The sequence below is a fragment of the Rhagoletis pomonella genome, unplaced genomic scaffold, assembly GCF_013731165.1.
Source record: "Rhagoletis pomonella isolate Grant_MI unplaced genomic scaffold, Rhpom_1.0 Rhpom_scaffold_00012, whole genome shotgun sequence".
NCBI lineage: Eukaryota > Metazoa > Arthropoda > Insecta > Diptera > Tephritidae > Rhagoletis > Rhagoletis pomonella.
This window is the reverse complement of record NW_023458566.1, coordinates 8,910,026-8,932,431: the sequence shown is the minus strand read 5'-3', so window position 1 is coordinate 8,932,431 and position 22,406 is coordinate 8,910,026. Positions and strand designations below refer to the sequence as shown.

General features: G+C 35.5%; 1 protein-coding gene across 2 annotated transcripts in view; it reads left to right on the top strand.

The window, feature by feature from the left end:
• Nucleotides 1-22,406, top strand: part of LOC118747791 — a 62,634-nt gene that overhangs the window by 13,700 nt on the left and 26,528 nt on the right. For both annotated transcript variants that reach the window (XM_036481923.1, XM_036481924.1), the window contains exons 2-3: nt 3,865-4,452; nt 20,433-20,625. In XM_036481923.1, coding sequence (XP_036337816.1) covers nt 4,390-4,452; nt 20,433-20,625 — 256 coding nt within the window. In that variant the 5' untranslated portion in view covers nt 3,865-4,389. The remainder of the gene's footprint in view (nt 1-3,864; nt 4,453-20,432; nt 20,626-22,406) is intronic.

Here is a 22,406-nt window from a genome sequence, read left to right as displayed (position 1 = left end):
TTTAATTAAGCGGAGGTAGACGCAAGATCGTGTTTAGGGTCCATCCTTCATTTAGCCATCTGAAAAGTAAATTCGTGCCACATAAACATGGGGCAAAAGCAGACCAGACATAGGGGTTGCTAAATATTTCGACTGCAGCGCCTTCAATTGAGTCTGTTCTATGCAGAACCATTCGGAATCTTATTTTTCATACTTAATTCAGGTAGCATAAATTTTGAATTTGTTGTTACATCGGTGTATAAACAAGACTTTTATGATTAATTCGACAGCAGCGCCACCTAGCGAGTTTTCTAGTAGCCTGTAATAGGACCACATATGTAAGGTATAACGACCGAAACTTTTACGAAATCATCAATAATACTATATAAACAGTCAATTATATAACAAAAGCCATATACATAAATCCAAGTTTCAAACTTTGTAGAAAAATGGAAAAAAAATCAATAAAGTTTCATCAAAACTAATAAAACAAATTAATAAAATTTTACAAATTTTCCTCAAAAAATGTGTATCCCAATTGAAATTCGGCTCTATACAAAATAACAAACGCGAAACATCTACTTCGTAGCTTGTAGGCATTTGCTTGAAATGTGCAAGTAATTATTTTACATCAGGTTCGTTTCTTAAGTCTTTTGTTTAGTCATAACAAAGCAGCAGTAAAACTTATTTGTCAATTCCATAAGAGAGTGAGATGGAGAGGGTAGAAAAGGGAATGCGAGAGAGAGTTTTATGAGTTTTGGGGCCGTCGCGATGCTGCGTCAGGATGGTTAAGGCAATAATTAACTCAAATATTTGAAATGCCTGTAAATGAAAAAAAAGAAGAACTAATGCAACTTTTTTTTTAATTTACCACAAAATTTAGTTTAACTCAGCAGTTCTCAAGGGCATATTATCTATTTTGCTAAAAAGCACTGACAAATATATTTCTTCTTATCAGGCTTAACAGACCATCGGTGGTATGCAGAGGCCATTTTATGTCACGGGTCCACTTCTTAAACTTTTTTTTGTTTTGAGGATACTTCAAGGACAGTACTGCATATGACTGCTTTTCGTAAGTAGTCGTTATCATCACTAGAAGGAGAAAGTTAGAGTTCTGAGTCAAGAAGCTCTGATTTAGATTTCTTCCGGAAAGTATTTAGAACAAATTTTGGTTGCTAAGCTCAACAAAAGTCTCACGTTAATCTCAAGACCTCGAAAGCCTTGGGCCAGGATAATGCGATCATTTGAATTTAACTTAGAATGTTAGGTGGTACTGGCTTCATTCCAACACATTTAATATGTGTGAGCTTCACTTTTCTTTGGGGAAATATGCTTCGGCACTTCAAGCTGATAAGTTTGTAAACGCATTTAAATAGTCCTTGACCAGGCTTCTTATAATTTTTAAAGATGTTCTGGCATTCATGTTTAGATTTAATTATGTTGGTTGAGCTTATTTTACTCTGGATACCAGATCACACAGATTTGCCTGTTAGAAAGGCATCTAACCACTTGGCTTGTTTAGGGCTGTTTTGCATTCAACACTGACGTACGTGCAAGTTTCCGTCTATTCCAGCGAATTTTGATTACTTATACGTACATTTATCTCACACATTTATACATTTGACAAAGTAAATTTAACCCGTAGACTGAATAATGTTATGGCTCGAAAAGCATTCAAAGATACCTTCGGCAGCAAAACAAATTTTTAGAAGAAATGGAAAACGATTATCACGCGAATTTGATGCTTTATTTTTATCATTTAGTAATTCCCGAAAAGAGAACTTTAAATAAATTAATAATACCACGGGTATTTTTGAGTGACTAACTTTGTCATTAAATTTTTGTCATTTATCTTATTCCTTACTCATATGCTGACATCCTCGTAGCAGTCGATGAATGCCTGGTTGATATTATGGTGCCTCTTGTCACCGGTTGGACTATTCCTGAGACGCTATTACTCTTTACTCTACAATACTTGTTAGTCGACTCTGCAATACCTCTGAGTGCATTTCACATAAGAGAAATTATCTGCTGTGCGGAGAGGCATGGAATTGTACGTCCGTCCCTTCATTTGTGTGATAACATCTGACAAATATTTTGCAAAGGGGTATTTATGAAATGACGCTTCTCCCATATTGCAAATAAAAACGGTATTTCATATTTGTTTTTTTTCCAGTATGTATAGGTATTTGTACATGCGTTGCATACTGTCCTTCTTTTAAAGTTGTTATCGTTTGAAAATTGCCGATATTCTGACCTGAGCCTCACAGCTGTTGTCTTTTTCATTGCTTCGAAATTTCAATAGTTCTGCATTTTTGGTATTGAGGCATTTATGGGCCATTCCATTGTGACTGGTGGGAGATTTTATTCCAAAATGTGATAAATTGTGAATTATAACTATGTTGTCGGAATTTCTACAACAGCGAAAGATATTTTTTACCATAGAACTATAACTAATGTATAAAATTGCTTAAACAAAAACACTAAATGGTTTTTAAGTTTTATGGAACTATCATTTGAATGAAGGTAACTGGTGATACACTGAAAAGAACTCTATTTTATCCTTGTGCACTCAAAGATGAATTTTAGCTAAATCACTTAATCTTCACGAACGATGTATTTGTGTTGTAAAATTTTGTTTTCAATAAAAATTAGGTTTATATAATCTTAATAGAAATATAAAAAAAATATTTAAATTTGTGACTGGTGGGACATCTCCTTGTGACTGGTGTAAAGTAATTATTCATAAAATAAGTTTCCATTGAAAAAAATTACAACTTCTTTTTATTTTTTTAATATTTTTCAACAGATAAATGAAATGTAGTCATTTAAAAAGAGGTTACTACTGAAATAGAGATAATACCCTTTACCTTTACCCTTTTAAATTTATATCGTTTTCCGCTTGTACATGAAATTATCCTAATATAATTTTTTCATGTATATGTATATGTAAAATCCAGTTCAATAGTTCATTATATAAAAGTTCAAACACTCACCTCTTCATTTCGAATTATTTAAATACTTTAAACAGCTGTTGGCCTCTTTTTTTATGCACTCATTCGTATAATATTGAAAAGAAATGTTCAGCAACAAAAAAGACAATACTGCACAGCAGGATAAAATTGAATCAAATTAATTGGCTTAACGAAAAGTTAATTAACAATTAACACTTTGACTTGCAGATCATTCGATGACTTCGCAGAGGTGCAAATAGTACATAATTAGAAATTAAAGAAGGGTGATATTTTTTTCTCTTTTCTTAGCTGTTACGAGGGATCACTTTGATCTGAAGGTACATACGTACATATACATATGTATGTATATATTTTTGGAGTTTTCTTTTAATTTATTTGCAATCTTTGATTTATTAGTTTTGTTTTTATTGTTACCGTTCACATTTTTTTCCATTGCTAGTTGACCTAAGCGTATTCCTTTGTACTAAATAAAATACTCAAAGCTTTACGCAGAAGTCACTCTAGAGATGTACGTTTTTTTTTTTTCGTAACTTTCCTCAGCCGTTTCAATGCATTTCGAATTCCGTTTATTTAAAACAAAAATACTTACATATTTACATACATCATACATGCTAATACATACTTACTATACATGAAAGCCATTTAACTTGTTCAACTTACCGCTATAGTTCAGTTGAGTTCAATTCAGGTGAGATTCATGTGAAAGCATTCAGTTGCATATAGACATATATGTATGTATCTACATTTGTATATTTCATATTTACTTATATATGTATATTTGTGTAAGCGTATGTATATTTGTTTTGCTCATAATTTATAGTGTGCAAACATTAACATTAAAAAATAATTATTATAATTTTCATACAAATTTTTTTAACTTTTCTTCATTTGTTTTTTCTCGTTCATACAGATACTGCCGTCCATATACACCACAAACACAAACACAAACACACATACACATACATACACGTGCCGCTAACGTAACGCATATGGATCGCAACATTTTGTACTAAACTAAAAAGTTTACGTGCGCGCGCACAAACCGCTCTCTACGCCCTTCCACTCTACTTGTGTATGCTCATACTCTTACACGATTGTACTTGCGCCGGTGTGTGTGCGTTAATAGCAATTACAAACGTATTCGTACATTTCCATAAGCAAATATATACTTACATACAAACATAAATTCCTACAAGAAAACGCCGAAATAGTCGAAGTTGTAATACCGCTAATCAAAAACGAAAAAAAAAAACAACAGTAAACAGTCAAAAAATCATTTTACTAACATTAATACAACAAAACAAAAAAAAAAGATTAACAAATAAACAAAATACAAAAACCTCAACGAACAGAGAAGACACCGATTTGTTGCAGTAGAAAGAAGCAGCAGCAGCAGCAGCAACCGTGGCCGTAGGGGCAGTTTGCGCATCTCGACATGGCGGCGTACACACGACGACAGCCTGCTCGAAACGCTTTAACGGTTAAGCGTGGCTTAGTGGTAAGCAAATTGTGGCATTATGGCTAGCTAGCTAGTAAAACTTTTTTCTTTGTCTAACTAAATACAACAAAAACACACACACATTTTTGTATATGAAGAAAACTTGTACACACTCACACACATATACATACATACACGTATATAGTTACCAACATTCGTCCATGCATTTTTATGAAGTTAATTTGAAATGCGGTTATTTTCAATTTATTTTGGAAAGTTTCTTTTCTGGAAACTTAATGGAAGTCATAAAAGAGCAGTCAGACCTTTTCCACTAACTCGTAGTGCTTTTATATTTAACATAAAATTTTCCGTATGCAGGCTAATTTAAGGATATAAAAGCCACTTCATTAATTAGAAGTAGTAAGTGCGCGTGGGAAATTTTTTTTAACCTTGAAGACACAAAAAGCGCTTGTGAGAATAATTTGCTTGCAAGGCAGGGGAAGCAAAAAAGCATACCTCAAAGAAAAATTACATAGGCCTGCGATAGATAGAGGTATTAGGTAGATATGTTTACCAGAAGTTTTGAGAGAAACTGCCACTAACCCACCACAGGGCGCCGTCAAACTTAGCGAAGTTATGAAATGTGGAAAACAACCAATTTCGGACCCGAGAAGATACTGGCTGTATTAAAAAGAGGCCCCCATAATGGAATCATAGTTGACTTAGAAGTCAACACTGACTACATAACGCCGGTTTAGGATTTCAATATAATCTATGTATACGGTTTCTAAACATAGAAAAATGGAACGTTGGGCTATCAGTAGCAGAATATGGTATATCCATCTGCACTCATAACACTGTGAGACAAATGGTAGGGGTCAGTGATCGGGAAGGGTTCAAACTACCGGGGAAAGTTATATCGGTAAAAGAGAAGTTATACGTGTCCCGGCGTTTCGCTGGGTCACGTCTAGGAATCGAACTATATATATAACTATCATATAGGGGAAATTGTCACCTTTGGTGGCCTTTTTTTGACATAACTCGAGAACCACTAGTCCGATTTTGCTCAAACAAATTAAAAAAAATTAAAAATTACAATTCCTTTAATCTGTTCATATAACGTTTTTCTATATAATCAACAGTTTTAAAAAAATTTAATATTTTAGGCAAAAAATATTTTTTTTCTTCATACATTTATTTTTTACCGGTCGGTTTGACACCTTTTTTTTGGAAAGTCTGAATAAAATGGCATTTGAGAGGTCGCTAAAAGTGTTCAAATGTTCTAGAAAATTATTCACCGAAAAATTTCACAGGGCGTATTCTCATAAAAACCGCCCAGTTCTGTATTTTCTTGATAATTCTGTGTTTCGCAGGTTCAAATGCCGGCACATGTGGTACTTAAATAATTGAAAAAAATGTTGGATACACAAAACTTAAAATTTTCTTACGAATTTCAATTTGTAAACGCTTGTCAATAGCATTTTTGTCAATAGCAATAAAATTCCAATTCTTCATAAATTACAAAATTTCTTAATTCATCAAGTGCACAGAATCGGGCTGAAAATCTTTATAAAAAGAGCGTAAAAGTCCACAGAAAAACAAAACAATTGCAACATGCTACAAATACAATATGCAACAACTTTTTCATGCTTTCTTTTACATTTTGTTTTAATTCCAGTACGCATATCTGCCAATATATACATACATACATAGTTGTGGATTCAATGGATTTATTAAATTTGTTGAAAATATCAATAACCAACAAAATAATCGGTAGAAACGTCAAAAAATATATTTTTTTCAGCATGTTCTGCACTTTTTCTTCCGATCTTTCTCAAGATAAATAAAAAATTTAAACATCATATTACCTCTTAAGCCGTTTTTTGGGCGCTAGGTCCTGGGTATGCGGATTTGTTTGCCTGATTTTTTTTTTTGCTGTCACACAGTGTAATAGATGTGCAGATGCATCATCCTTATTTCACCCATATGACGTATAATTTTATTCGAGAATAAACTCGAATCACAAACTACATACATACATATATCGCCCTATTATTTATGATCAATATTGAATACACTAAAAAATAACAGATTCCCTCTCATAAAAGCTTATAACTCATAAAAATTTTAAAGCCGCGTTTGGTCGCATTGAGCATTCGTCGCTGACTTTTTTTAATTAAAATTTGCTCCACATAGATATACTATTTAATGCGACTAACCCATTTTCTTGAACTCAAGTTCTTTCTGGTTTACTTTCAAACGTTTTTTTTTTTTTTATATATTTTTGCAGACATTTAACCTATTCTGGCTCATTATTTGCTTTAAAATTTATTGTCGATTTTCATTTTCAGATTATTATCGCAACACGTTTGCCCCTTTTATCTTTTGCATCGTAACACATATGTCGCTTTGTGTGCTTTAGCTTCGTGGTTTCATTCAAGTGTTTGCTTTGTTTCTTTTTATGTTACAAACGCGCTTTTAAATTTATCTAAGCGTAGCAAATGGATTTGCGCAAAGTTCACTTGCGTCTGCACGCCTCTTAGCCGTTATTTGCTTTGGCCATTCATTTACCGTGCGACGACGCGTCGAGCAGACCGCCATTGAGCGGTTCGACATAATTTTTTTTCCATTCATGCAAAAGTTCTCAATGCGAAATTCGTTTTGTACTCAGTGTTCGACACGCAGCATTAGCCATTCATGTATTGCTGCGCGCGCACGGAAATCTATGAGAATGCGTGTGTAGACTCATATTTAAGTAACTACATACAATACCTGGTTATTCTTTGCATTCCATTGCAGAAATCTTTTCTACTGAAAGAAAATTCGCCAAGGAAAAGAAGCTCGATCTAAAATATTGACCTAAAAGATTTTGCTTTAGCGACGCCTTAAAAGCGGGCAGAATTGTTTTGTTTTTTGGATGTAGTTACATCGCCAAACACTGATTGTGTTAAACATTAACAAAAAGCTTGTGATCGCTTAAAAAATTGGCGAGTTAGAGTCATAAGTAAATAGCATTTAAATATAAATAGAAGAAATGTATGTATTTATATGGTGTGCCAATTGAATTTGCCCAAATCTCGGAATGTTTGTAGGTTGCGCATATGTCTGGAATATACATACCTATGTATGCGCACATGTGCAATGCGGTATAATGGAATGCAAGGGATTTTTTTTAGTGAAATTCGATATCCATACCTGCTATACTTTTTGCTGTTGGTCTATATAAGCTTCGCATATGAGCATACGAGCGATATTTAATAGATTTTGCATGGCTCTACAAATCTTTCATCTTGCTGACCTTTTATATGCCACGGAAACATGGATTATGGCGAACAAAGCTGAAAGGTTTTGGAGCTCTATTTGCGAGAAGAAGATGGAATGACGAATTCTACAAACTGTAAAATGACATTGAAACAGTCAAACGGCCACAGCCATGGATGGACATCGAAAGTGAGGGCCCAGAAAACTCACTGGGAGAACTGGCGTCACTTGGCAAAAGAGAGTTTATTGCAGGGACAAAACTTTTTAGTCCAAATTGAAAAAATAAATTTTCGTAACATAGTCGCCGAGTGGATCTTTAGTTTCCATGAATACTGCTAAGCTAATTAGAGTTTCTACGCCAGAGTTTCAACAGCAACCTAGACGGCGATCCGTCCGAAGTCTTATTCATTGGGCTGCCGTTTTGGGCTTTTCCTAACAAAATTGGTATTATTTTTCTCGTTGGTAGGATGGTAGGACGCTTAAAATTTTGGTAAGTTTCTTTGCTCATAAAACATCTCTGGTTTGTTGTAGTATGCCACTTTGTCAGCACTGTAAGTAGGCTTGCCAAATTGGGACAATAACAGTTGTACCCTCATTCTGTTTTTTTGGATGGGCCCCAACTGTTTGCCAAATACCAACAGTGTGGTATTGGTCCTCGCGTGATGATTGCCTTAAAATGATTTCTAATCAAATAAGGGATTTGCTCTCAGTCTGGTGACTGCTCTCACTCTCTGACGACGCATTGGCTTCTCGACAATTACCTGATGCGGAAGTTTAGCTCGTTAACATAGCCGCCGAGATGAAAATGCGCTTCATTAGAAAATATGATGTTGTTCAAGTGCAAAGCGTTTCCTTTCGTTCCGCGAAGGTATTATGTTGACTTTCGTTCAAGATTTCCAGCGGGAAAGAGCTGTCACTGTCAAAATAACATATGATAAAAAACACTTTATGGACCACCTGTTAATCGAGGAACTCCTTAACCTTGTTTCACTGTACCAATGGTCCTTCAATGATTGCGCGGGTGGAGCACAGCTTTTAGTAGATATGATATAAAAATTGAAATGTGTTGATTGCTAAAATCTTATACAAAATAGTAAGCATATGTAGATCGATGCAACTTTTTTTATTTCTACACACAATTTTATTTCCACTAACTTCCGCGAATTTCACAATTCTCATTTCAAGGAAATATGGCCAGGCGAAATTGTAAAGCAATTGAGTTGTGTCTGCTAGACAATGCCGCAAACGATTTCAATAATGAGCCAACTACTATTTAGAACGAAAACAACACGCGGCATCGACATCAACATCAACATCAACATCACCATCACCATCACCATCACCATCGACAACATCAGGCGTAGACATGAACGGCACCAACAAGCAACGGCGCTGGTAATCAACAACAATAAGGACAAACAAACGGATATGGCTAGCAGATTGCTGAAATGGACAAATTGCGGTAGCTTGCATGCAGAAAATGCATTAGAAGAGACCTCGCGCTCGAAGGAGGATGGCGCTGATGATGTTGTCGCTTGCAGCTAAGCCAAGCTTGGCTGTTGGGAGGATGTTGGCGCTGCCTGCAAGTGGCATGCGAGCAAAAGTCGTTATAAGTCATTTAGAATGCAGACATGCAAGACAATTTTTTTTTTTTAATTTTTTGCTCAATTTTCCAACGTTTGGCCTTTGCGTATTTGTGTTTCAGGCTGTGGCGGAGTGTGTGCAGCTTTTGTTTTCAATTTGCGTTTTACTTTAGCCAGCAATGCACTTATGTATGTATGTATGTGCATGCTACAATTTAATCGTCTATGTTTTTGGATGATACAAATACATAGTGCCGTGTGGGGCTCACACCGAAAAGTTGCACATTGCATTGCAGGAGGCGGTGCATAGTCGGGGGAAAGGGTGCCATAAAACACGATTGTAATTTAAAAAATGTTTTATGTGCCTTAATTATGTCTGACTGGAAGCATGTGTGTGTGTGTGTGTGTGTATGGATTGGCATGCAACCACCACACATGCATATGCATGTATGTACATAGCTCAATGCCTAACTAGCTGACAGACTGCCAGCTTCCTAATGCCTAGAGCGTTTGCATAGCTAGCTGGCGATGGCGTTGGCCAAACCTCGACTGTCTAACTAACTAACAAACTTGAGTGACTTAACACTGCGCCTCTTTGGCTGGCTTTTTTATTGTTCTCCACTGCTGATCGTGAGATTCGCCGTTGCATTTCCTGCATACATACATATGCACATTCTCAGCAATGGCGCATACTTAAAGTGCGATGCGTATGTTTTGTTCTTATTTGATGATTGTTGTGTTTTTGTGTGCACGAATGCATTTTCCTATATAAACAATTGCATGCATACACCAACACACGCACGCACACACACACTTACTACGTATGTACATATCACTCTGTATTACCAGTTTTGTGGTAGATTTATTGAATGTTTGTTGCGCATTTCGCATTAACTCTTCAGGCTGTTGCGGCTACACTGACTTCTAGTTGATTTTTTATTGCTGCCTATAAAAGGTATCACAACACCTCATAAGACAGACAGCATCAACAACAATTGTGCGAGTATGAAGTGAAGGCAGCGATCTGCATGCATTTGCCTCGACAACAATCAGCAACCAACAGCTATTTGCATGCTGAGTGATGGCGGTAAATTCACTTCACTTGTTGTTGTCTAGATGGAAAATCTGCTGTTGCTACTGCCACTACTGCTGATGGGGTGCATAGTCGGCTAAAGACTTCGATTAAATGTTTGCTACAGTCAAATGCATGTAATGGGGGCGGACAGCTAGCTTAAAGCAACGACTAATGGGCAACCAGACTGACGCATTGTCTTAGTGCGCAGGCGCAACTGTCGGTTGGTACACATTTAGCAGCAAACGTACTTAGTTTAGTTCTAAGCGTAACCATGACTAGCTTAGGTATTTTTATATCTGTATAAATATACGAGCACCTATAATGAAATAATTGCTTTTGTTGTTATTGTGTTCTAAGGAAATGCGTTACTCATATGATCGATCGTTAAGGCGGCGGGAGAAAATTGTATACGCTTTTGACCATAATCACAAAGTACTTGTGGGCATTAGCAAGTTCATGAGGAATCTGCTGTTGAAAAAGAAAAATGTATGCCCCAAAGTATGAAAACGATAATAAAATAGACTTGTTGATGCTTTGAGAAGTAACCTTCAAGGAAGAAATTATTTGTACACTTAAAAAGTAATATGCTGATCTTGAACTAAGATAAATGGTGAAAGGCTTTCTTCCACAAATCGCTTGTACGGAACTAACCGTTAGGTATTAATTAATAGGAGTGATAAAATTTCATAACCATGTTCAGAACGTACTTAAATTATGGAGGGAACACTTTTCCGCCCTACTCTGAATGGTAGCAGCACGGAAAGTTGTGGAGAAGAAGAACCCGATCCCCCAGCGATGATGCCGGAGTCGATGTTCCTCCGCCTGACTATGGCGAGGTACGAATCGCAATAACGCTGAGCTATTCAAATACGGTGGCGAGGAGTTGATAAGGTGCTTGCATCAGCTCATATGCAGAATATGGTCAGATGAACGACGACTGGAATTTAAGTGTGCTCTGCCCAATCCAAACTAAAAGGCGACCCCGCCATTCGCGCCAACTACCCCGGGATCAGCCTTCTAAGCATAGGTTACAAGGTCTTATCGAGCCTATTGTGCGAAAGACTGAAGCCCACCGTCAATGAACTAATTGGGCCTTATCAGTGTGGCTTTAGACCTGGCAAATCCACCGTAGACCAGGTATTCACAATACGCCAAATCTTGGAAAAGACCCGCGAGAAAAGCATCGACACTCACCACCTATTTGTCGACTTTAAAGAAGCTTTCGACGGCACTAAAAGGAGTTGCCTATACGCCGCGGCCTGCGCGTTGCCTGCGCGCCGCTATATCTGAATTTGGCATCCCCGTCAAACTAATACGGCGGTGGTTAAAGCGACGTTGAGCAATACCACCAGCTCTGTCAGAATTGGGAAAGACCTTACTTATGTCACTTATGAAACTTATGACACTTATGACACGGTTCCTTGGAAGTTATGTCGGAACCCCTTAAAAATATTCAGAACAACTGGCATCAAGCATTCCACGTTTTGTTTTTCATTAAAGTTAATTTTGTTTTTTAATTACTTTAATTCTATTTTAAGCTGGTTTAAAAAAGTTTCTGTTAGATGAAACTTTTAAATCTATAAACTAGTTTTTGCTTTTTAGTCCACCTTGTAATAAAAACGCATCCTTAGATTTTTAAACTATTATTTTATATTTTCATAAATTCGCGTAGCAACAATTTCTAGTTTAGTGAATTGCTAATAATTTTAGATTTCATAAATATCAATATGATAAGTAACTAATAACTTTAGGAAACACATTTTCAGAAAAAATCGCTTACTCAAACAATTTTTTTTTTTACCACGGCCGTGTTTGTTTTTAATACAAAGACAGTAAAAAAATACTTGTTTACCATTCAAAAGTGCCACTCCAAAGAGTTAAATGTGGGTAAATAGATTTGTGAAATGGAAGCACAATAAACGAACAAAAAGTGTGGATAATTTGGTAATTTAAGAGATATCTGAGTGGAATTAAAAAAAAAAAGAGAAAAAAGGTATTTATTTTTGAAAGCAACCAAGCGGCCAGGTGGCAACAAAAAAATAAGTAACCAAAAATATTTTGTCGCCACAGGTTTTATTGGGTCAACCTGCGCTTTCAAAAGTGTCCGAATAAATGAATAATAATGACAAGAATTAGGTAAAGCTGGAAATTGCCGGTCCGAGAGAGTATTACATATACTTACATATGTGTGTGTATGTATAGGTTTTGGGTTTGCAGCCACAACGAGCGGTTGTACAAAATATTAATGAATGAACAACGACGACGGCGCTTGATCAGCACGTAACACACGTGCGTGATACATATACTCTAAAAAGCGTTTAAAATTCCGACACCGACAGCAGATTACAACGCTCTTAAACTGTTACCGAAACGTTTAATTTTATAAAATATTCCGCTACAATTTGTGCTACTTTTAATTTGTTTATCTCATGAAAATCATTTTAAGTCTAATTAAAAACGAATGTTTCACATAAAAACGAGAAGAGAGGACAAGCCAAGCCATCGTTACTGATCGATATAAGCACTTAAGTGTATGCAATAAAACAAAGTGATTAAGTGATTTAGTTATAAATGAAGGTGGTAGCATTATAACTGCTTGAGTGTGTAGAGATATAAAATATCAGAGATTTGGAGAAATCAAAACAAATTATTTGATTAGCGCTTAATTTGTTTGATCACTTAATTAACCTGATGCGAATCATTTCGCATAATAACGACGATTCATTGACAGCTTTAGATGGGGATGATTAAATTAGTTTCAATGCAAATATCAATTAGCCATCAATAAAGATGTTAGTAGTGCGAAATTTTGAAAAATGTGCATTTCTATGACGAACACTGAAAAATAAAGCGTTAAAAGCCAATTTCACGAAAGCAATTTAAGTGAAAAATGATTTTAATTTTTTAAATCTTTGATATGGAAATTGCCAGAAAAAAAAAAATCATTTTCCATTTAAACTGATATTGAAACCGGCTGTAAATTTATATTTAGAGTATATGAACAATTACAGTGATACCCCCTTTTATAGTAAAAAATGTATGTAAATTACGGTGACCATCCGTCCTGTATTATACGGGACAGTCCTCTTTTTTGACCCGTTGTCCTGGTAATTCATTTATTTTATACGGGACGCCAAATGTTCTGTATTTCTCTTAATGTCCTGTATTTGTCCCGTATTCGGTGTTTCGACGCCTTAACAGCTCATTTAAATGGCATGCCTATGAACGAGTTTTAGGTGATGTTGGTATATGGTCGTAACTTCCTCAATAAACAGTTATTATTTTCTAATCTGAATGTCTGCGATTCGAATCAAGGAATACATACAGTGACCAAAATATAAATTAGGACTTGATATTTTAGTAAGTTTTGGCTATTTTTCCTTAGTTTATTTAATGTCTATTATTTATTTTATGACAGTAAAGCTCTGTTCCTAACAAAAACTATATAATACCAAATTTACAGCTTTGTGCAAAAAACTATCAAAATTAATGTTTCACCAAAATTTCAAACTTTTTAATTAGAATCTTTAGAAAAAAATGTGGCTAGCAGTTTTGTAACTCATTTAAATAAAGTGCGAGTGGAAAGTGCTGCTCATTTGCTTCTCTTTCAAAAAAATTTTTGAACATACTTACTATGTATGAAAAAAATGCGTTAACAAAAAAAAAAAAATGCCAAAAATTAATGGTAAGCCTTAGCGACTTAAATAGCACTTTTTTTTAAACAAATTTCACGGGGTAAAAACATCGAGAAAATTATCCTACAAATTTCTGATGTTACTAAAAGGATACGGTTTCACGGCTAATACATCTAGGATCATTGAAGAAGGCTAAAGCATTTGTGTCCATTCGTGCTGGACTATGAAATAAATACTCATTTTCCCCAACTTAGGGCCATCTAACCTTTAGAATACCGGCCACTTTCTCGCCTCGATATTCGAGTTTTCGTTTTCTTATCAGCGCATTTATTTCTCGAAACGAGAAATTGTTGCTCACCCGATGTAGCGTTTAAAATTTTGTACCCAACTTTGGTTTGGTTTTGGTCCGTGAGTCAGATATATTAGATATTTCAACCAAGGTTTTAGTTTTTGCTAACACTGGCTCTTGCTCTTTATTTGCTTATGATGCATTGCCAACCTTTAAAATTTTATGACGAATGTAGTGAAGTTTCACTTTCGCGTTGCCGTAATTTCGGAATAACAAATTTATTTTTACCGGTAAGATAAGAAATCGAAAATACTTTAAAGTAAGGAACAATTTATCTGCCATGTTAGTAAACGTAACTTTAACGCTTACATTAGAAAACGAAGCTATTTTTAGTTGCTCATGTACAGGTGGTTAATTGACTACCACTTAAATTATTCCTTGCCAATAACTCGGGCAAGACGCAAACTGTCTAATGAAGCGGCCACGCATTGTGGGTAACTTTTTTGTGGTAAAAAATCATTTTTCGTACCTAGAAAAATATATTTGTTCTTCTTGGTATTTGGTAAAGACAACTTCATATCAAATAACGTTGTCTTTTGTTTTGTGTAGCAGGTGGTCAAAGTCGTTGTGTGTGAGCGAAATATTGAAATCGAGTTTGTGTGGTGTGAACAACCATATTTCAGTTAATAATTATCTAAAAAATTTGAAAACTATCAAAAATAAAGAAATAAGTTAGTACGATTAAGATCTATGCTGATATTTTTATTTTAATTTTTCATACATACTCCTTACTTAGCCTTTAATTAACTTTTTTCTTAAAAATTAAATTTGAAAAGGCTTTTAAAATGTTGGCCGTATTTATTTACTGTCGGTATCATGAAAGCAATTTAAGTGAAAAGAATTTTTTTGCTGTCACTTTCCAAATAAGTTAAAATAAAACAATAATTTTTCACTTAAATTGCTTTCGTTAAACTAGCTATTGGACTATCAAAAACGTATAAAATGAGGAGTTTTGAGTTTCATTAGTCAATTTCATGTTGCGATCTTTTGCAATTTATGAGAAAATAACTTTTTTTCTAGGTATTCTTGATACTGTCAGTAGTGAACTATTTACCATTTGTAGGGCAGAACTCAATAAAGAGAGGAAACGAAAAGCGGCTCCTTTTAAATTTTCAATAGAAAAATTAGGAAATTAATGCAATCTGGCAAATATTTTTCAAAAATAGCCACTGCATAAATCATTTTTATAACTAAGTGGCGAATTTTCTCCTTAATCCAACATTTAGAAAAAAACTACATTCAAACTTTTCAATAAAACTATTATTTAAAAAGTGACCCTTTAGAAACCTCCTTCGTCAAGGGTTTATATATTTTTTCAAAAATGTGGGAAATCATGCGTCAATAAAAAAAAAAAAATCGCGTTTTCTTTTAATTATCTACTTGTTTGGTCCCAATTAAAAGGGGAACACTGTATTTATATACATACATAGTACATTCCTACACACTGCATTTACACATTTTGTTCTGAGTATCTCGAACAACTCGATTACTAGCGGGCTATAATAATTCACGCTGGCATTTAGCTACCATTAATATTACTTAATATAATTTTATTACTCCTTTAACTTGTCGGCATGATTCATATATCCGCAGACTAGTATGTATTTCAATCAATGTTAATTAGTAACCATAAATTTTAAGTTGGATTTAATTAGATTATCAGGTTGCTAAAAGCAAGCGAACGGTACAATGTTACGCAACGACTTAAGCGACTGACAGACTGCGTCTGCGCAGCGCCAGCTTGGAGTTTACATATATAATTGCATACATACATAAATACATGCGTGTGTTTGTGTTCACACTACTGCCTATGCACATCTGTACATACATACGAATATGTTGGCCTACGGCTCGGAAGCGGCGTGAGAATTTATGAGGCGATCACATTTGTACATACATAGTGCCACAGCAAATTTGCATATGAATGTGAGTGGATGTGTGTACATATGTATGTATGTGTATTGCATACAATGTATGCATGCACTAAAAAACTAAGTGCCGGTGAGCGATTTAAGGTGTTGCACATGCGCAACACGTATATGTGGCTGGCTAAAGTGGCTGCCGGTTAGCTGCCACTTTGTAAACGTTGCTGTTGTAATTTAAATGGAGCGAACAAACGACTTAGAACAAAATAGAATTAGGAAATTAAAATTCCCGTACGTGCGAAGATTACTATATACATACATACATATGTATGTATGTATGAATACTTGTGAATGCTCTTGGCTAAGCAAGTGCACAAGTGTTGCGAGTTCAATGCCCGTTGGATGACGTTTTTCGCAACTAAGCTTCTCTTAGATTTTCGTTTCATTCAAGTCATATTTATAAAAATTTCTAGTTGCCGTGCAAATTGTTTGTATGTCTAACTGAACAACTGGTGGGTTGATTGAATTTACGTAATTATAGCTTAAGCCAAGCCTCCAAGCAGCGGAACGTAGAACACAAAGATAGCTATTTACTCTTACATATGTATGCACATTAGGGTGGTCCAAAAACAGTAAAGTCGGAATTGTAATGCTCTCACCCCCTAGGATTTTTCTATATCGAAAAAAAGTAAACCCGTATTTTTTTTATTCTGAAATCAAAAAATATTTAGAGGTCGCTCAAAGCGGTCAAAGTTTTCAATGTATTTTTATATGGGAAAAATAAAACTTTTCGTAGAACTGGTATAGAATTCTTGAAAATCAATATTTTTCGATCGGAAAACTCTGGTTCTCTTCAGGAGACATTCAATAGTAATACCCAATTATTTATTTAACCATTTTTTAATACCAACGATTTTTTATTGGTCGCCCCATTGCATTTTTCGGGGTTTTTGTAGGTGTTTGGTGGACCTATAAATTAAATATAGTTGCGATGAAAAAATGGTTAAATAAACAATTGGGTGTTGTTATTATCCTGCAGATAAACAGAGTTTTCTGGTAGAAAAATATTGATACTATTCCATACCATTTCTACAAAAAGTTGTTTTTTCTCCATATAAAATATGTACATGGAAAACTTTGGGCGCTTTGAGCGACCTCTAAATATATTTTGATTTCAAAATAAAAAAATAGGGGTATACTTTTTTTCGGTATCGAACCATCCTAGGGGGTGAGAGCATACAAATTCCGACTTTACTTTTTCTACATGCATTTTTGGGCCACCCTAATGTACATACGAGTACTAGATGTAGCTAGAGATGGATACGTGCATGCACACATGCATTTAAGCTCATATTTGTGTATATTCTTATGCACATACATACGTAGCTCCAATTATAAGACTCACAACCCGGTTAGCAGGCATCTACAAATAGCAAACTGTAGGAGAACAACAGCAGCATGCCGGTTGGTTATTGTCGTCACAGTTGTTGCCGCCACCTCATTGATGTGCTACCTTTTTGTTCTTGACTTCATTCAAAAAAAAAACTACATTGTTATTGTTGCTGTTTTTGCTGCTTTTGGGCGTGGCCCATTACCGTTAATTTGCCCTGTTATTGTGTTACTCTATTTTATACATAGTAATTTGCTGTTGTTCGAAAAGCAAAAAAAAAAACAAAGAAGAATTTCATTCATAAAATCGAAAGCCAATTTATATACATACATACAGACGAACATATTCGTATAATTAGCAACACAAAAGCAGTTGTCTGACATGCTAAGTAAGCTAGAGAAGCTAAATAGGTAAGAACACTTTTGACTTTGTTTGTGTTGCCGTTTAAAAACGTGGCTTTAATAACATTAATTTTACGAAATTAGTTCTGCGATACAAAGAAAATTGCTAAACAAAGGATTACGCGAGGAACAATGAAAGAACATATTCTCAAATTGAATGACCTATTCTTATGGGCCAGATATTAGACCATTTATCTTTGTTAATAAATTTGAAAAAATATTCATTAATTGCAACACACTTCATGAAATTTATCAAGAAAAAATTACTGCTCACCAACATCGAAGCGAACCTACCTTTACAGCAGTGATTCCCAAAGTGGTCCAGGTGGACCCCCAGGGGTGGAACATTGATGGAGGGAAAGAAGTTTACGTGTCTGCAGTGGCAATGCTATTCTCGACTAAATTATGATGGGAAACATAACGAACTTGCTTTACTCTGGCTGCCAGGTCATTCAGGAGTACTTGGTAATGAGACATCTGACCATTTGGCCACTGGTCCGCAACCAGTTTTAGCACACCTACTTTCGGCCATCGAAGCAACCATCAGAAAGTGGGTGAATATTTCGCTCAGCAATGACTGGAAGGCATCGAGCTGATGCAGGTGGGCAAAACAGATGTTGCCCTCAATCTCAGAAGGTCTATCTAGTTGTTTGCTCTAACTAAGGAATTTTCACTCGAAGAACAATTTGGGAACTAAAATATTCCCTGAACTATTCGCAATGAATGGAAGCGATAACAAAATTTGTCTCATAACGTTGCATTAGTTTGAAATATTTGAATATTAAAATTAATGAAAAAAGAACTGAAATATAATTATGCAAAAAAAAAAGTAAACGAAAGATTTAAGACACGAACTTATCTTGTACAAAAAATGGAAAATTGTGCCATAAATGGATAGTTCACCCTAATGATAAACGACCTGGAAGTTTAAATGATCCAGTTTTCCTCTAGCTTAGAATAAACAATCGTGGTTCTCACTGAAACGATTTTTCATACCACGACGCAGGCGTCCCTCTCAACCTTAACGTTAAGTTCTCAAAACTTTTGTTGTCTAGCAGAACGTTCACCAGACTTTTGTTCTTATTTCAACCTCCTTGAAAACGTTATCGAGACTTTCGTTCTTATTTTGTTCTTGTTGGAAACATTCCCCAAAGTTTCGTTCTCATTCTGTTCTTCTTGAGAACGTTCCCGCGAGTTTTGTTCGCATTTTGTTCTTTACGGTAACGTTCCTAAAACGTTTGTTCTCATTTTGTTTCCGTTCAAACTGCTCTCAAAACGTTTGTCTACAAATATATAAATCAAAACTGGAACGCGCTTTCGGTCCCTGCTACAAAGGTCTGCTTCAGGATTGGCTCTATCTCAAATTCCCTCAAACCATACTAATTACAAACAAGAAGGTTTTTGGAATACCCTGGCACTGCCAAATGTGTTCCTAAAAGAGTAAGCATCATGTCGGACACGCAGACAGCATTACGAGCTTTAGACACACCTAAACAAGTTATCAAGGCCAAGAAACAATTTAAAAAGTTTACTGGACAAATTTGCAACCCCTAACAGGGGGTTTCAGGTGAAAATCGCTTTGGAGGCAACGAAAGGGTATCTGCTCTCGTGAGATGCAGATCTTTTAAAAACTTGAGAGAACGCTCAAGTTGCAGAAAGACAAAATATCGTCGATGCTTTTGCAAAACCGCCCATCGACCAGTTGCAAAACCGCCTAAATCGCCATTGGGACAAAAAAGAGATTTGGTAACCCTGAACTCCAGGCATCGAGATTTATGCATAAGAATCGTAAAATCGTTTTTAAAACAACAGATTTGTAAAATAATAGCTAGAGAAAATATCGCCTATCAAGGCAATGCCTTCAAAGAAAAAACGGTTTTTCGCTCTCCTGCAAAATTTGAGTGTCGTAAGATAGGCGGTTTTGCAATTGGTCGATGGCCGGTTTTGCAAACACATCGAAAATATGTATAACTCACACTCGCGTAGTCTTTGAATGACTCTCTAACATTAGTTGGGAGGTTCTAAGAAATGTCATGGACATTTGATAGCTAATTGTAAGCTAAGGTAATATCTCTATAAAATGGGACCTTCTGAGCTTACATATACTACTAAGTATGTGATTGCTCACTTATAAGTTGTATTGCACTTATTCAACTTGGAGAAGGAATGTCGTTTCTAATCTGGAAAAAGACATTCTCCAAAGTACTAAACCTTACAAGTGGTCTAAGGCCGGAGTGACTTTTAAAGGATTAACACCGTAGATCTAGTCAGCACTTATTCGTCAAAAGTAAGGAAGCTGCTGGTTGTTCTTGCGTTACTAATTGATTAATATATTCTGTCACACTAAGTGTTTTGTTTTCCAGTACAAATTGCTGAATGAAGTTGTAGTGATTAAGTGAATGTATTTATGTAGTTTATAGCAAAACAGAATCATGTTACCTTCATAACTTAACTTTAACCATTCTTTTTTTTGCATTACAGATATTCCTTCTTCTGGTGGTGAATTGTGCGCTACAAACAGAAGCACAGCAGCCACGCGAACCGAGATTAGGCTCCAGGTGCCAACATGATATGGATTGCACGGATTTCATTAAGGGTAGCGCCTGTTCGGCGAGTGGCTATTGCGAGTGTGCACCCTACTATGTGCAATACAATGCCACCAGCTGTCTATCATGTAAGTACCCAGGCTAACAGGTTAATAACTATTTATGCACAAGCAAATATTTATACATACCTACTTAACTAAAAACACATGCGCTTTAAGTGGCCAACAACACTTGACCCCTCTAATGGCAGCTAGGCAGCCAGCCACAAAATCAGTCAAGCAGTCAATCATACGCACATACGCACACACTCGCATGCATCATACATATGTACATAGGTATGTAAGTGCATTTGAGCACACGCTTCAAGCCATGCATTTCTAAAGCATTTCCGAAGCTGACATCAAAAAGCCAATCAAATGTATGTATGTATGTATGCAATGCCAGTGGATGTTGCATGGCCATGCCGCTGTTGCTAGGCCTAATGTGGCAAATATTTATTTATTTTTTCTACTTCTGAGTAGTCAATGTAAATCATGCAGCAGGAATATGTGTATGTAGATACACAAATACATATACATATACATATGTACAAATGTATGTAAGCACTCAAGTGCATGCAATATTATGACTTTTTCCCATTCATAGTAAGCTCACCTGTGCAACACATGCATACAACACACACATATGTATGTATATGGATGCATTCAGCTGATATGTAACAAAAATGTGTTTAAACATACATACATCAACGAATAATGTAAACCACTTGGCGTGTGTCCTCAATTTTCATGCAGCAATGAAGAAATGTTGCAGCAACATCGCTTACATTCATCCATTGCATTCGTGCGTTCGATGTTGTCGATTGTTGCATTTTTGTCAGTGATGCGATTATTGTTGCTGTTATTGTTGTCTTTGACTTTGGTCTTTGGCAGCAGCATCAGCGAATTCCTGATCTGATGACATTCGCGTAGTTTTCGTTGCTGATTGTTGTTTGTATCTGATTGCCAGAAAAGGCGTACTTTGTTTACCTGTACATGGACGGGTATTTGACCCGTTTTTTTTTTTGTTTTTTTGTTTTTTTAGTTTGCTTGCAACAGCCACACAAACAGTTACAGCTGCAGCAACAGTAAGACGATTAATGATGATTATCAGTGTACATAACTACCGATCGGTGGCTTCACTATCTTCTTGATATTAATGATGCAGCTGTATGTAGTTTTTGTTAACATGCAGAAATCCATATGATATTATTGATTATAAAAAAAAAAAAACTAAAATCTTTGCCATGAGAATAATAGCCCATTTCCACCAAAAGCTTGAATGCAATTAAAAGCTCAGTTTCTAAGAATTTGAACATGGGGCGATGGGAATGGTTTATTTCTTACTTTTTTGCTTTTTGACTTTGGTTTGCTTATTAATTATAATGAGCGATTACATCCTTCGAGTTGTAATCTCATTTTACAATAGTTAGGCATACATTACCGTGAAGGCTTGGTGGAAATGAACTATAACTCTCTAAAGTTGTAAGTGAAGTTAAGACTTTCTTTTTGAGCATTTGATACATTCTTCTACGGATTTGTTAAATATGCTCAACACAGTTATTTATATCTATTTATGTATATAAATACATATGTACATATGTATATAAGTAAATAAATAGTCACATGGCTTATGCATTTATACACAAGTATGCATTCATATTCGATATGGTACATACACACATATTGAAAATGTTTGCATTGAAGAAAAATTCACAAATATTTATATACATACATACATACATACACACATGTTTACTTTGATTGTTAGCATAGCTGTTGTTTCCTTAGATTCTTTGCTCTCAGATCCAACAATGTTGCATTGCTGTCATTCCAAGTTGGCCCTCGGAGTTTTGCTTTTCTTCCCCCCC